The sequence below is a fragment of the Rhincodon typus genome, chromosome 6 (assembly GCF_021869965.1).
Source record: "Rhincodon typus isolate 14 chromosome 6, sRhiTyp1.1, whole genome shotgun sequence".
Taxonomy (NCBI): Eukaryota; Metazoa; Chordata; class Chondrichthyes; order Orectolobiformes; family Rhincodontidae; genus Rhincodon; species Rhincodon typus.
Genome location: NC_063337.1, coordinates 51,888,821 through 51,903,680, shown reverse-complemented (window position 1 = coordinate 51,903,680; position 14,860 = coordinate 51,888,821). Strand labels below are relative to the sequence as shown.

At 41.8% G+C, this 14,860-nt stretch overlaps 1 protein-coding gene across 1 annotated transcript in view; it reads left to right on the top strand.

The window, feature by feature from the left end:
- Window positions 1-14,860, top strand: part of tenm4 (teneurin transmembrane protein 4) — a 302,149-nt gene that overhangs the window by 233,463 nt on the left and 53,826 nt on the right. The window contains exons 18-19 of the mRNA XM_048598311.1: window positions 5,467-5,610; window positions 7,996-8,245. Of these exons, the coding sequence (XP_048454268.1) occupies window positions 5,467-5,610; window positions 7,996-8,245 (394 nt within the window). The remainder of the gene's footprint in view (window positions 1-5,466; window positions 5,611-7,995; window positions 8,246-14,860) is intronic.

The following is a 14,860-nucleotide window of genomic DNA, read 5'->3' as shown; positions in this document are numbered from 1 at the left end:
CACAGATTATGCCATGTCAGGGATTCGGCAGCTTCCAAGTGCATAGCTCCAAACTACACTGCTTCCACAACAATCTAGCTACTGGAAAATCACCCATTATTTTTAATGCTGATCTTACAAATCATTTTAATCACAAGTTGAGCATTTTATATTGCTATACTTTCTTCTTCATCATTAAGCACTACTTTGCTTTGTTTAACTACGGAAAGATTGACAGATGAATTGAGGAAAGTTTTAAGACCTCTCATTGTATCACAATTACAACATTCTCGTGGTTACTTTATTTCATCCATGCTGCTTCTGATGAGTGTGATCCCACATTTTCTAATTATTCCTTCCAGAATTCTAGTAGTAACAGTAAATGTGTCCTAGGAAGGGATTAAGCATCAAATTTGTTTCATCTTAACTCCAAAACAAGATGATACCTTGGCAAACTGCCACCTAAAGTAGGTGGAGCAGTTTTCTCCTTTAAATTCAAGTTCTACAAATATAAAATGCCAGTAGAACTATGTTAATGTTCATTAATAACAAAAAGATTGCCTTCACTGCACCATCTTCAAACCCTCTCTGCTTAAAGGTTTCAGTATTGTTATGGAAGTTGTGTTAATGACAGGTTAGAAATGTGGAGTGGAAGTGGAATCTTGATATTTTACATTAAATTGCTTCTTCTAAATGGTTTACTAACTCCCTTAAAATAAAGAACAGTGTCACGCCTCACTGGTGTAGTACACTGGAAATCAAGCCCTGCTAATCCCAGAGTCATAACATAAGTTAAAAATGGTATCAAAGTACATCAAGTCCTGTTGGATTCCCCTTGGCAAATAGAGAGCGTGGACCAGGTTTCTGGATTTAACAAGAGCCCCTATTTATTACAAATAAATAGATTCTAAGCACAAGTGAATAGCTGTAATCTGTCTATACCTAACTCTACCAGTCAAAACTCCAACCCCTTGAGAAAGCCTCCCTGCATACACATAGACAAAGATACTGGAAAAAAAAAGGTGGAGGAAAGAAACTGGGGAATTAGTTTGATGGCCCCAGTCCAAAAGGTTCTCTGAGCTGATGCTTTTGATTGCCAGTACTTTCTGTTTATCAGTCTTTTTTTTCTATGTCCTTTCAACTTCTTCACTGGAGGTAAAGTCTCTTTGGGCAGAATCTTATCATTTTTTGGTGAAACACAAGCCATTTTGAGTTTGATGGAGTGAATCACACTGAGAAGCCGTGTGTATTTTTTTGCCATTTTTTCTCTTGTGGAACGTGGGCATTGCTGGATGGTCAGCATTAATTGCCCATCCCTAGTTGTTTTTTGAGAAGGTGGTGGTGAGCTGCCTTCTTGAACTGTTGCAGGCCATGTGCTGGAGGTAGATTCACGATGTGTTAGAAAGACAATTCCAGCATTTTGGCTCAGCAGCAGTGAAGGAACGGTGATATATTTCCACATCAGGATGGTGAGTGCCTTGGAGGAGAATTTGCAGAGGGTGGTGTTCCCAAGTATCTGCTGCCCTAGTCCTTCTTGATGGAAATGGCCGTGGGCTTGGAAGGTGCTGTATAAGGAGTTTTGGTGAATTCCTCTGGTGTGTCTTGTAAATGGTACACACTACTGCTACTGAGCATTGGCAATGGAGGAATTGGGTGCTTGTGGATGTGGTGCCAATCAAGTGGGCTGTTTGAGCAGGAACTGCAGATGCTGGAGAATCCGAGACAACAAGGTGCAGGGCTGGGTGAACACAGCAGGCCGAGCAGAAAGGCTGACGTTTCGGGCCTAGACCCTTCATCAGAAAAGGGGGAGGGGAAGGGAGTTCTGAAATAAATAGGGAGAGAGTGGGAGGCGGATAGAAGATGGATAGAGGAGAGGATAGGTGGAGAGGAAACAAACAGGTCGAAGAGGCAGGGATGGAGCCAGTAAAGGTGAGTGTAGGTGGGGAGTTAGGGAGGGGATAGGTCAGTCCAGGGAGGACGGACAGGTCAAGGGGGCGGGATGAGGTTAGTAGGTAGGAGATGGGGGTGCGGCTTGAGGTGGGAGGAGGGGATAGGTGGGAGGAAGAACAGGTTAGGGAGGCGGGGACGAGCTGGACTGGTTTTGGGATGCGGTAGCGTGAGGGGAGGTTTTGAAGCTTGTGAAATCCACATTGATACCATTGGGCTGCAGGGTTCCCAAGCGAAATATGAGTTGCTGTTCCTGCAACCTTCGGGTGGCATCGTTGTGGCACTGCAGGAGGCCCAGGATGGACATGTCGTCTGAGGAATGGGAGGGGGAGTTGAAATGGTTCGCGACTGGGAGGTGCAGTTGTTTATGCGAACCGAGCGTAGGTGTTCTGCAAAGTGGTCCCCGAGCCTCCGCTTGGTTTCCCCGATGTAGAGGAGGCCACACCGGGTACAGTGGATGCAGTATACCACATTGGCAGATGTGCAGGTGAACATCTGCTTGATGTGGAAAGTCTTCTTGGGGCCTGGGATGGGGGCAGGTGTAGCACTTCCTGCGGTTGCAGGGAAAAGTGCCGGGTGTGGTGGGGCTGGAGGGGAGTGTGGAGTGGACAAGGGAGTCACGGAGAGAGTGGTCCCTCCGGAAAGCAGATAAGGGTGGGGAGAGAAAGATGTCTTTGGTGGTGGGGTCGGATTGCAGATGGCGGAAGTGTTGGAAGATGATGCGTTGGATCCGGAGATTGGTGGGGTGGTACGTGAGGATGAGGGGGATTCTTTTTTGGTTCTTATTGCGTGAATGGGGTGTGAGGGATGAGTTGCGGGAGATGTGGGAGATACGGTTGAGGGCGTTCTCCTGAATGGTGGCAAACTTCATGATTGCTGCACCCATCCAGGTAAGTGAGGAATTTTCCATCCTTACAGATGGTGGACAGACTTTGGGGAGTCAGGAAGTGAGTTACCCATTACAGTATCCATAACCTCTGACCAGCACTCGTATTCACTGTATTTATATTTTATATTTACATCTTAGCAAACTCATCACTTTAATTGATGTGTAGGCTGTTGCAGTGAGAATCATACCCAGCTCCACATTATAGTACCACGTGCTTTCCCTGGAGCAACTCGTTGTTTCTAGAGATCCCAGAACTGAACTTCATCCCTGGCACCGGGACCATATTTAAAATGCTCTTGTGCACCTTCACAAGCATTGCTAGTCTGGAGACACCTGCACAATTTCTGACATTTGCCCTGAACATGGCAAACACAGGACATCCAACTCCTGTAAATCCTACTGGACAGGATGTGCACAGCCAGGACTTTCTCTTCCCCAGGGCTATCAGTGGATGCCACGATATGAGACAATGCCAGCCTGGCCTGAAGTTGCCACTCAATTGAAGCAATCACAGCCATCTGAAGGAATGCCCAGCACTGTAGGAAGATGGTCAATGTCCTTCTCCACTCTCCCAGCCTAAGTGCTAACAATTCTCCCATTTATGCCTCACATTCATTCTGGCTTTCCTCCTGCACCCACTTCCTACCAAGGCTCATGCTTTACCACTCTCACTGTTGCCTGTAACATCATCCCCACCCACACCAAACTGTGACACCACTAACCCTGCACAACCCCTGTGCTGCCTGTTTATTCACTCAAGAAACTTTCCTCCTGTGCCAACAGTAATAGCCCTGTCACCCACTTTTCTCTCACTGCAGGAGGAAAGCAGCTTATAATAGGACAAAAAGAGACAAGGCATGTGTTGTACTGCCAGTCTTTTGACTCCTCATCCGTTATGAGTGGCTGTGGCTGGAACAGGGCCTGAAATGGTATGGGAGGCTGCCCTTGATTTACTGTGCCTGCCTGGATTCCCTGAGCAAAAACTATCCCCTTCGACTGGACTGAGGACCACTGAATATGAAATCACTGCACGCCCCCACCCCCTGCCAGTCCTCCAATTTAGAATCATAGAGCTGTACAGCATGGAAACAGACCCTTTGATCCAACTCACCAACTCATTCATGCCGACCAGACATCCTAAATTAATCTAGTCCCATTTGCCAGCATTTGGCCCATATCCCTCAAAATGCTTCCTATTCATATACCAATCCAGATGCCTTTTAAATGTTGTAACTATACCAGCCTCCACTACTTCCTCTGACAGCTCATTCCGTACATGTACCACTCTCTTTGTGAAACCACTCTCTTTGTGAAAAAGTTGCCCCTTAGGTCCCTTTTTAAAGCTTTCCCCTCCCATCTTAAACCTATGTCCCCTACTTCTGGACTCCCCCACCCTGGGGCAAAGACCTTGGCTATTCACACTATCCATGGCCCTCATGATTTTATTAACTTCTATGAGGTCACCCCTCAGCTTCTGATGCTCCAGGAAAATATCTCCAGCCTATTCAGCTTCTCCCTATAGCTCAAACCCTCCAACCTTGTGGACCTCTTTGTAAATCTTTTCTGAACCCTTTCAAGTTTCACAACATCCTTCCTATAGCAGGGAGACCAGAATTGAATGCAGTACTCCGAGTGGCCTAACCAATGGCCTGTACAGCCGCAACATGACCTCCCAACTCCTATACTCAATTGACTGGCCAATAAAGGCAAGTGTACCAAATGCTTTCTTCGCTAACCCGTCCACCTTTGACTCTACTTTCAAGGAACTTGCCATTCCAAGGTCTCTTTGTTCAGCAACACTCCCCTGGACCTTACCATTAAGTGTAAAAGTTCTGCTCTGATTTGCCTTTCCAAAATGCAGCGCCTCACATTTATCTAAATTAAACTCCATCCACTCCTCCTCAGCTCATTGGCCCATTTGATCAAGGTCCTTTTGTGCTCTGAGGTAACCTTCATTGTCCACTACACTGCCAATTTTGGTGTCATCTCCAAACTACTAACCATACCTCCTTTGTTCACATCCAAACCATATATATAAGTGATGATAAACAGTGGCCCCAACACCAATGCTTCTGGCACACCACTGGTCACAGGCCTCCAGTCTGAAAAGCAACCCTCCGCCACCACCCTCTGTCTGTTGTTTCCAGTGAAACAAAATAGGAAGCTCGGGATTGGATTTGAGCTTTTTAACATTTATGCTGTCCATCTGCCTCAACCCAGTGTCATTGGTGGGGGATGGGGGTGTGGGATTAACATGTTTTCAGTGATGTGAAGCGTCAACCTTATCGACTATAATCATGCTAACAGTACTTTACAAGTTTTGTCTCTTTCAAAGGCACATTTGATCATTATTATGCAGACACATAAGCCACTGATTTCTTTAATACAATTGCTAAATCTTGCTTCAAGTCTGTCACTTAACAAGCATTTGTGGGAGGTGACCTTTTCTCTTATATCTGAGCCAAATTCACACTTGGATCTCCCGAGATGAAGGACCATATTCATATGAGTTAAATGCTGCATCTGTCCCCATTTTCAAAGTATTTTGATGATGTTTAATGAGGCTATTTTAAAATGGAATTTAATTTTTAATAGATCTTTCTATAATATTTTGTGCATCTGTTTAACCTATTTCAATTGTACCCTTGCAGTGTCTGTGGGCTATGAATATGAATCATGTCCAGACCTGATACTCTGGGAGAAACGTACTGCTGTTCTACAAGGCTATGAGTTAGATGCATCTAACCTGGGTGGATGGACCTTAGACAAACACCATGCCCTCAACATACGAAGTAGTAAGTCAACAGTACAACATTCACTGCAATAATGTCAGAAGAAAAAATACACACTTTAGCCATTTTGTTTAATTGAAACTACATATTTGTAAAATGTAGAATGTTGAAATCTTAAATAAAGGGGTGTATTTTAATTCTTCCCCCACCTATCCCCGCCAGCCAGAAACAAAATTGGGGAAGTGACGGTTCAGAAAATGGAATGAGTAATTTTCCCACTGCCTTCCCATTCACCCCTGACCTGTCTGCCATATTGTAGTGGGCTGGTGAGGTGTCACTCAGCCGTTAAGCCTCTTGAAGTCCTAAATTAGCCTCTTGAAGTCCTAAATTACCCACTTGAGGGCCTCATTCCACTTCCTTCACAGATTTTCCCTGTCTTGGGAAAAACAAGGTAAAGCAAGCAACCCGGTTAGTTTCACTGTGTGAGCTGCCAGCAGACAGGCAGGATGGGTACTTCTTTTGAGCAAGTTCCCTGTGCCAATCATGGATAGATCCTTGTGCGTACACTGTAATTTATTGCCACTTTATGGCTCCTTCCTACCAAGGCTGCTAAAACCAAACTCTCCCACGTCCCTCGCCACAATCACTGGGAGCTTGCAAGGCCAGACAAATAATCCCTGACTTTCCTAAACTTGGGGAACCCCCATTGCTTTTCTTCCTGAATTTCTTATCATCCCAGAAGTCACTACTCCCTGCATCTGATGCTACTGATACTTGGCTGTGGCAGATTCTTTGGTCAGGATATCCTCGTATGTGAGCACAAAATTCTCATTCTGAACCAGTTAAGGCTGGGCCGAACACAAAATATTGCAGGCCAACAAGTTTCTGATCAGTGCGTTGCTCATGGAGGAATGTGGGGACAGATAACCCATTTCCCACTGTAAAGACCTTCCTGTAAAATAAAAAGAAATTGCTAGCAATACACAATGGTTTTATCAGCATCTAAAAAGAGAAAAGATAATTATATATTTTGTCTGTGGATTCAAAGCGTTTGCACCAAAATATTAACTTGTTTCTTTCCAGGTGGCATATGGCAGACCTGCTGAGTATTTTCAGTAATATCTATTCTTATTTTTCACAAGAATTTATGAATTCTGGTTAGTTTCACTATGTGAGCTGCCAGCAGACAGGCTCAGTGGGTACTTCTTTTGATGGCGTTCTCTGTGCCCATCATGGACAGAACCCTGTGCCCAGATCATATTTTATTGTCACTTTATGGCTGCTTCCCATCCAGGCTTCTAAAACCCAACACTTGCACATCCCTCCTCACAATCAGTGGAAGCCTGCTAGGCCCGACAGTTAATCCCTGACTTCCCTGACCTACTCCCTCAGTTTGGGGATATTGCACAGCCAGTGGTGGGGGGAGGGGAGTATAATACAGTAGGTCCCTTCATGCAGGGACTTCCAAAATGACATTCCATATAGGAATTGATTCCGGGGCAAGAGGGAAAAGAACGGCTGCTAGACATGGTGCACTATGCCAGGGCGGGTGGTGTACTCATTTTCCCTTTCGTTCACACAAGGCAGAGGCCTAAGAGAAATAGGAATACCACTGGAAGCTCACCAAAATAAAACTTAAAGGAGCCATACTCACGCAATTGCAAAATCCAAACCATGAACCTCATCAAGCTCAGTGGATTGCATTGGAAAACAATGGGATTCAAATTCCATAGTACCCCAAAAAAAAGTGTAAATTTATCAGCATTTAAAATTTAACTCATCAAAGTTTTTTTGTTCTCAATTGTGAATTGTTGAAAGTGACCAAAAGGTTTGGAATTCCTTAAAAGGTAATGTACATATTTTAATCCTTGGTTCCTTTTTTTTTAATATTGCTAACAGAGACGAATAGTTCATTTCTGCCAATATTGCATTTATTCAGCAGGGCAATGCACCAAATAAGAATCAGAATCACAGAATTGTTACAATGCAGGAGGAGGCCACTTGGTCTTGATCGAATATAAAAATTTGGGGTAGAAGAAATGATCAAGACAGTTACATATGAAAGAAAAAAGATAGCTAAGCAGTTAACTGAGGGTACCTATTAAAGTTGGCTGTCTTTTGTTTTCAAAGGTGTAGAATTAGAACTAGAAATTTATCTTTCAGTTCTTTCTGGCATATTTCTCTTCATATCTCTAATATCTCTAGGATCATCAAAAGTTTCTAGTTTAGACATCACTACAAGTTAGAGATATTCACAAAGTAAGCAATGAATAAAAATCATGCAAAAGCACTAATTTGAGCTCACTGCTATGATAACATGACTTATTGTTGAAAGGATTTGCTATTGGTTAAGTGCTTGCAGTACTGGTAGTGCAGCTGCATTCATAACTTTATTTGCTGTTTTATACTATTAAATTCAAATATTAATATTTAACTATTTTGTTGCAGGTATTTTGCACAAAGGAAACGGGGAAAATAATTTTATATCCCAGCAGCCACCTGTCATTGGAAGCATCATCGGAAATGGGCGAAGACGTAGCATTTCATGTCCAAGCTGCAATGGCCTCGCAACTGGGAACAAGCTCCTTGCACCAGTTGCGCTGACATGTGGATCAGATGGAAGCATTTATGTTGGTGATTTTAATTATGTTCGTAGGATCTTCCCCTCAGGCAATGTCATTAATATACTGGAGCTAAGGTATGCTAACTCCAGACACTGATCTTAACTCATTTAAGTTATGCAGTGTTATTCAGTCACAAAAGTGGCACTAAAATTAAGGGAACTATATCCTGATAAGGATGATATTTGGGTGAATTAACATATAGCATTGTAGAATGATGGAAAATATGTATTTTTTATGTCCCAGGTTAGGCAATGTGAGTTAGACACTTAACAGCGGAGAAAAAATTAGACGATTTTGGCTCATGAACAATATAATTAAGGGCACGTGCTCTGGTGAATACTATTTTTTTTAAATAAGTTGCAATATTTTGTTACCGGAAGAAAAGCGCCCTGGTGGCAATGTGTTTTTTTGGAATAATAATTGTGTTACCTGTGATACCAAAAATAGAAAATTCTTTCTTCAGAGCAATATATTGTTCTGTTTTTAATGCTTTATTTGCATCTATCCTTTATTCTTTCCCAACTTCTTCCATTTAACATTAAGAAAAATGTATATCTAGTTCCATTGTAGCTTTCTATTATTAACTAATAAACAGTGAGGGGAAATCTGTTACCAGCAACCAAATTTTTATTTGTGTGTGGAGGGACATTTTGGTGCACGAATAACCATACTTTGATTTTGTTTTGGAGGAAATCATTTTCCTCTACATTTCCACCCACGAGCAATATGTCTCTGTTCTTTTGCAGTTCAGGAATACGCAATGTCCAAAGTGCACCCTCACCCCTGCCAAGGCCAGGTTACCCATTTTGAACTGGGGAATAAATAGAGTTTCCTCCCACACAACATTTTCAATTGCTGGGATTGGGTTTTGGAAGGTCATTAAAAGTATGTCAGGTTTGAAGGTTTATGGAGGAAAATGGAAAGCCTGATAGGAGTCAGAAGCAGTCTGAAACTTAACTGTACCATGCTTCTTGCCTTCAAATGTCACTATAAGGAGCTGTGTTGTGAGGTAGATGTGTTTTTAATTAAGTGTTTCATCATAGGGATCTGTCCTGAAAAGATATATTGACCTCCTACATTGATCAGCATTTTGTAGTTGTTCAGATGTATTATAATATTTTTCCAATGGAAATAGGACCATAATGCAACGGAAAACATTACAAAGTGTTCAGTCAGCATGTACTTTTCTTTGTACTGTGATTTAAACTGTGTGAGCATTTTAGCTGATAGAAAGCAAAACTGTTGTTGTCACTTAAAAAAAATCTTACCACCTGCCACCACCCACTGATTTACTGGGACCCACTTTAAAATTGCAATGACTGTTCTTTCCATCACTATTTTTGGATGACTGTGGCCATTATATATTTGTGGCTCAAATTTCAAGTTCTAATGGTTTTCATTAATATTCCATTCATCTGAGAATGAATGACAGTTTTGAGAAGTTCTGGTAACACATTGCTCATTTGATATGGTTTCTGATTTACTGACAGCAGCCAGTAGGATTTTAAGTGTTTCAAGATTTTATTTCACATATCAGAATACTATTTTTCCTCAGTGTATGCGATAGTGTGTATGATGGAGCCTTTTATTAGATAGTGAGAGATTTAATTTTTCCACCAAGGAATTTATATTTTTCCATTGATATTGCATGGAATCTGAGGACTACATAGTGAATATTGAGAACCCGAGTGACTAAACCACATGGAGAGCTTACACCCAGATTGTACAGCACAGTGCCAAAGGTTTGAACAGTTCAGAGTTTGCTCAGCTTTCTCACACAAACCAGAAGAGAACAGACCAGTATGTTCTTATAGGCTGCTGCACTGATAATGTACTGATTAGACAAGGGATCACTGGGGACTCGATAACGTATGACCAACTGCTGAAGGCTTTTGATGAGTACTTTGACTTGAGGTAAAATGTTGTGTTTGATCATGCTTAAGCTCAATAATGTGCCAGGACCCAGAGGAGTACAGAGACTTATTTGGGAATATTTGTACCTGCTCACACACAATTGCAATGACAGACCCTTGAGAGACTAGTAATCCAAGACCAAATCATTGTGGGATGGCACGATGAGCCCTGTCAGACTTTCTGCCATCCAGAGAAAACTTTGTCAAAATGAGTGCAACTAGCCAAAGGCTGGAAGCTGAGAAAACATGTCAAGCACCCCATTATAAAAGAATACGAATCTTCAGTTATAGAGTCAGTACAGTTCATCAATGGCAGGAGTTTCAACATACCAGATAGCAGACAGACCAGGCAGAAGAGGATGACTTGGCCACCAGTACTTATTGAGGCACAAAGAGAGCTTGCAAGCACAAAGTATGTCCTGCAGCTAATGAGGACTGTCATGGCTGCAGGAAGAGAAACCATTTTGAAACAGCTTGCTGCAGCAAACAACTTCCACCTCCAAATCCACACCCAAGCACAACAGATCCATTAGCAATCTCACTGTTATTTAAAGTGCCTTTCCTAGCAGAGGTGGCCAGATGACAGTGGATTTAGAGACCGTGGAACTCTACATCAACAAACACAAAACAACATTTAAACTCAAATAAAGAAGGTTCTCCATTGTCTCCAGTACTTGGGTTGAGATCAGAGGTCCTCTATCCCTCTACAGCCTGCCTTCATGGCCCATTGGGATCTTCAGTGAAGGATTTGGACCACATGACTGAGAGACTCCAGTACAAGGGACTATGAGTTTCCACAGACCTTATCAGTGATTTCAACATTAGTCTTTATGAGCAAGGAAGCCTGTGTGGCTTTGTTTACTCATCGGTCATAGGGAAAACACCACATGTCCAGACCACTAGAAAGCAGCCTCTATTGACGACATTCCACACTAGCAGTCAGATGAATATGTCACCCTTTTGAAATGAATAGACAAACATGCAGGTAGATGCCAATTACAATGGCAACCAGCTAGAGTGAGAGACTCTGGATCTGGCACTGCTCTTTAAGGAGTGCATGAAGAGGGCAATCTCCAAGATGTCATAGAAATAGCACAGCCCAATGCAGCAACAGGCCCTTCTAGAGAGCCCCAGAATCACTCACTCCATAATGAGCCTGCTGATGCAGCCATAACCCCTGATACATTGACAGGAGCAGAACCAGACTACATGTGGGAAAGCCAAGAACAAGGATGACTGAAGCCTTGCAGGACTAGCGAACTATGAACGAACTAGCCAACTAAGTAGTAGCTGAAAGATTGAAACATTTTGCAAAGTGAAGAGAATACTCAGTATGAACCCAGAAGTACCTCAGACGAGCCCAGGGAAGGGCTTGAAAGAATCTTGGCAAAAGTAGGATTCCCCCTACAGCCCACTCTGGGAGAGAACAATGAAGGGGCTACCCAAGAGACCAAGTCTCAGGCAAGCACAGACTGCCTACCTCCTCAGGATGCCAAGACACAAGGAGCTGAAGGAACCATCCATTCACCAGTTGACATTGCTGGGGTAACAATCGCACTAGACAGTAAAATAAAAGCAACCCAACCAAACCCAGGGATCCTGCAGCAGTGGGTGCTGCACAGTTCAACCCCAGCATGGAAATAGCACATGATACACCACCAAAGATGTGTGAAATGGCCCCAAGCCACCCCTCACTAGACACGTTATACTGTAGTCATGCCATGCACATGCTGGACTGGATGTTGTCCGACTACACTCAGCCAAGTGACAACCCGAAAAAACATGACAGAAGTTTCACCCAACCTGCACAAGCACTAGGCCACAATCACCATGTCTGTAAAGAAAATGGAACGGACAATGTTTTTCTTTGCTCCAAAGAGGACAGCCCTCCATCTTACTGGTCCACCCAGAGGTCTGAGAATATGGTCAGCAATGAAACCTGTCACAGGAAACCTTGTGGTGAGGAGAGTGGGACACTACTTAATGAACAGCAGCATAAACATTCAGGAACACAAATTAATGATGAAAAGATGTAAACATTCAGGGACAGATGAATATTTGGTGAGAGGTGTAGTCTCAAGGAAGCAGCTATCAATAGGATAACTGATGACATCACTAGCTGTGATCTCAGATCACTTGATGGCCAGTATTTTGGAGGTCTTACTGTAGGATGGTTGTGCAAAGACCTTTCCCTGATATGTATATAGTGCACTTAGTTCAATAAAAGGTTTTCGTTATAAAGGTCAGCTCCATGCCTATCTGTGAGCATGCTTACAGCATTTATTAGCTAGTCCAGTCAGATGTCAGGTCAGTGTCTGAAGCAGGATTCAGCATAGCATTGTGATTAATCTCAAACAGGAAGTGTTTAGATTTGAGATAACAAGGTGTAGAGCTGGATGAACACAGCAGGCCAAGCAGCATCAGAGGAGCAGGAAGGCTGATGTTTCGCGCCTAGACCCTTCTTCAGTGTTTAGATTTGGCCTTGTTGGAGATAGTCATTTTTGGCACTTGTTCAATGTGAATGTTACTTAGCACTTTTAATCCGTATTCTGGAACCCCTGACCACAGTATTGAGGAATAAATATTTGTACAGTCAGATCACCAGTAAGCAAGGTGACACAAGTCACACAATAACTAATGTTTACTTCCTAGTGAACATACACATTACAGCAACCACGTCAAAAATCAGTCTATGAAATATCCTTTCTTATTTTTGTTAGGGAAGGCTTTGAATGGATATGAAGCATAGGCACATAAGTGGTTTTGAAGACAGACCAACCGTTAATCATGGAGCAAGCTGAAGGACTAAACAATCCACTTGATTACTTAATATTTCCGTGTTCTGTCCAAACATTGACCCAAACAGATATTTCAGATGGTTCGGAAGAATGTTTGTGAAAGATTAGTTCTAGCATTGGTATTACGCAAGACCTGTCTCTTCTAACTTCAATAGCTACAAAAGTATGTTCCTACTAAATCAGTATTTTTGGGAGAATTACGTAATGGGATAGACTAGGCTTGCATATTAAGTTAGGAAAAAATGTTTTTCTGGTACCAGAGTTAACTGGTTTCTCAAACAAAGTATTCTTCTCATCAAATAATTGGGAGCAAAATTGATGAAGGTTGCTGAAAAACTAAAAGCTTCAATTTTCAATCATCTCCACTTTGCGTTCTGAAAAGTATTTTTAACCTTATGAACTGACCTATGTTAATCTGTCTTTGCTTTCAATATTCTTCTTGATATTTATGATTTTCTGAAAACAAAACTAATATTGAATCCTTTTTCTGTCTCATCTGTACCTGTCTTCTGTCAGAAATAAAGATTTCAGGCACAGGTAAGGGAATTATATGTATGACTTAATTTTGTTAGATAATAGGCTTATTTGTTTTGCAAAATCACTCAAAGCAGCAGTCTGGTCTGTGAAAATTAGCTGCATTTATTATACTGTGCTAGTGATAGGCAGAGTGGAACTGCTCTCTGGTTAAGAGAGAAAATCAGATAATACTGCTGTGCACATCAATCATTTGGAGTATCTTTGTAAAATGAATATAAATGGAGCATTTCATACCATACAGTAATGACCTTGATATCTTTGAAGGTCAAGGAATTCCGATATAAAGATATAATAGTCTTGGGAGAAGCAAATGGAATAGTGCAGACATGGAGAGTCCAATTAATAATACCATTGTTATTCTCTCACTGTCATCACCCAGCAGCGTTTGGGGAGGGAGCTCAGTTGTGTTTGAGTCTGACAAGGTAAATCATTGAAGGTACATTGTTGAAAGTTGAGATTTCATTTTGTCTTCATATGAAAGCACCAAGATAGCATCGAAGAAAAAAATAATAAATTACACGAGTAACTTTAATATTCTTGGGAAGTTTAGTAAGAGACCCCTGGAGTTATTGCACAATGATCAGTTAAATTGAAGCATTTCACACCATGAAAGCAAATGAATAGAAACAAGATTAGTGAGCTCAATCCCAAAGATAGCATTTGATTGATACACTTTATTGTGTCAGATATTGTTACAGAAAATATCATGATTTCCACATTGGTATGCAAATTAGGATTGTCCCTTATTTAATACAGTGAAATGCAGTGCCTCATTCATTAAGACTGATAGATCAGTCACCTTCTGCTAGCAAATGGTCAGCAGAACTGTCCATTCTCTTTCTTCATTAGATGGATTTGAGAACTCTAATTTTGGTGCCAATACATAGACACAACTGTGGTGTGGCCACCTACAAATGTGGTTACACCAATGCTTCTAAAGTCACAAGCAGTAGTTTTGGTAGAAAATGCCTTTTATGCACTCTAGAAATACAGGCTAATGTACCTCATTTGTGCCATTTGTTTTACAATAATCTATCATCATTCATTAACCATGAAAGTAGCGCTCAGAATGATTTTTAAAAAGCACATGCCTACTCTACTTTTGGTCTTCATGTTTTTCCAATAAATGCACAAAAAGTTAAGTACATATGCATACATTATACAAATAACTTGAGTATTAAGACCCGGTACTCAATAACAATGTCTGTAACTTGTTTATTTACTAATCAGAAATGTTATTTGTTATATGTGACTCGTTGCTAAAGTAACTGAGCAAGATGGTTTATACTGATTAAAAACTGAAAGAACAGCAGATGCTGGAATTCAGAAACAAAAACAAAAATTGCTGGAAAAGCTCAGCAGGTCTGGCAGCATTTGTGGAGAGAAATCAGAGTTAACATTTCGGGTCCGGTGACCCTTCCTCATCACTGTAGTGGCTTCA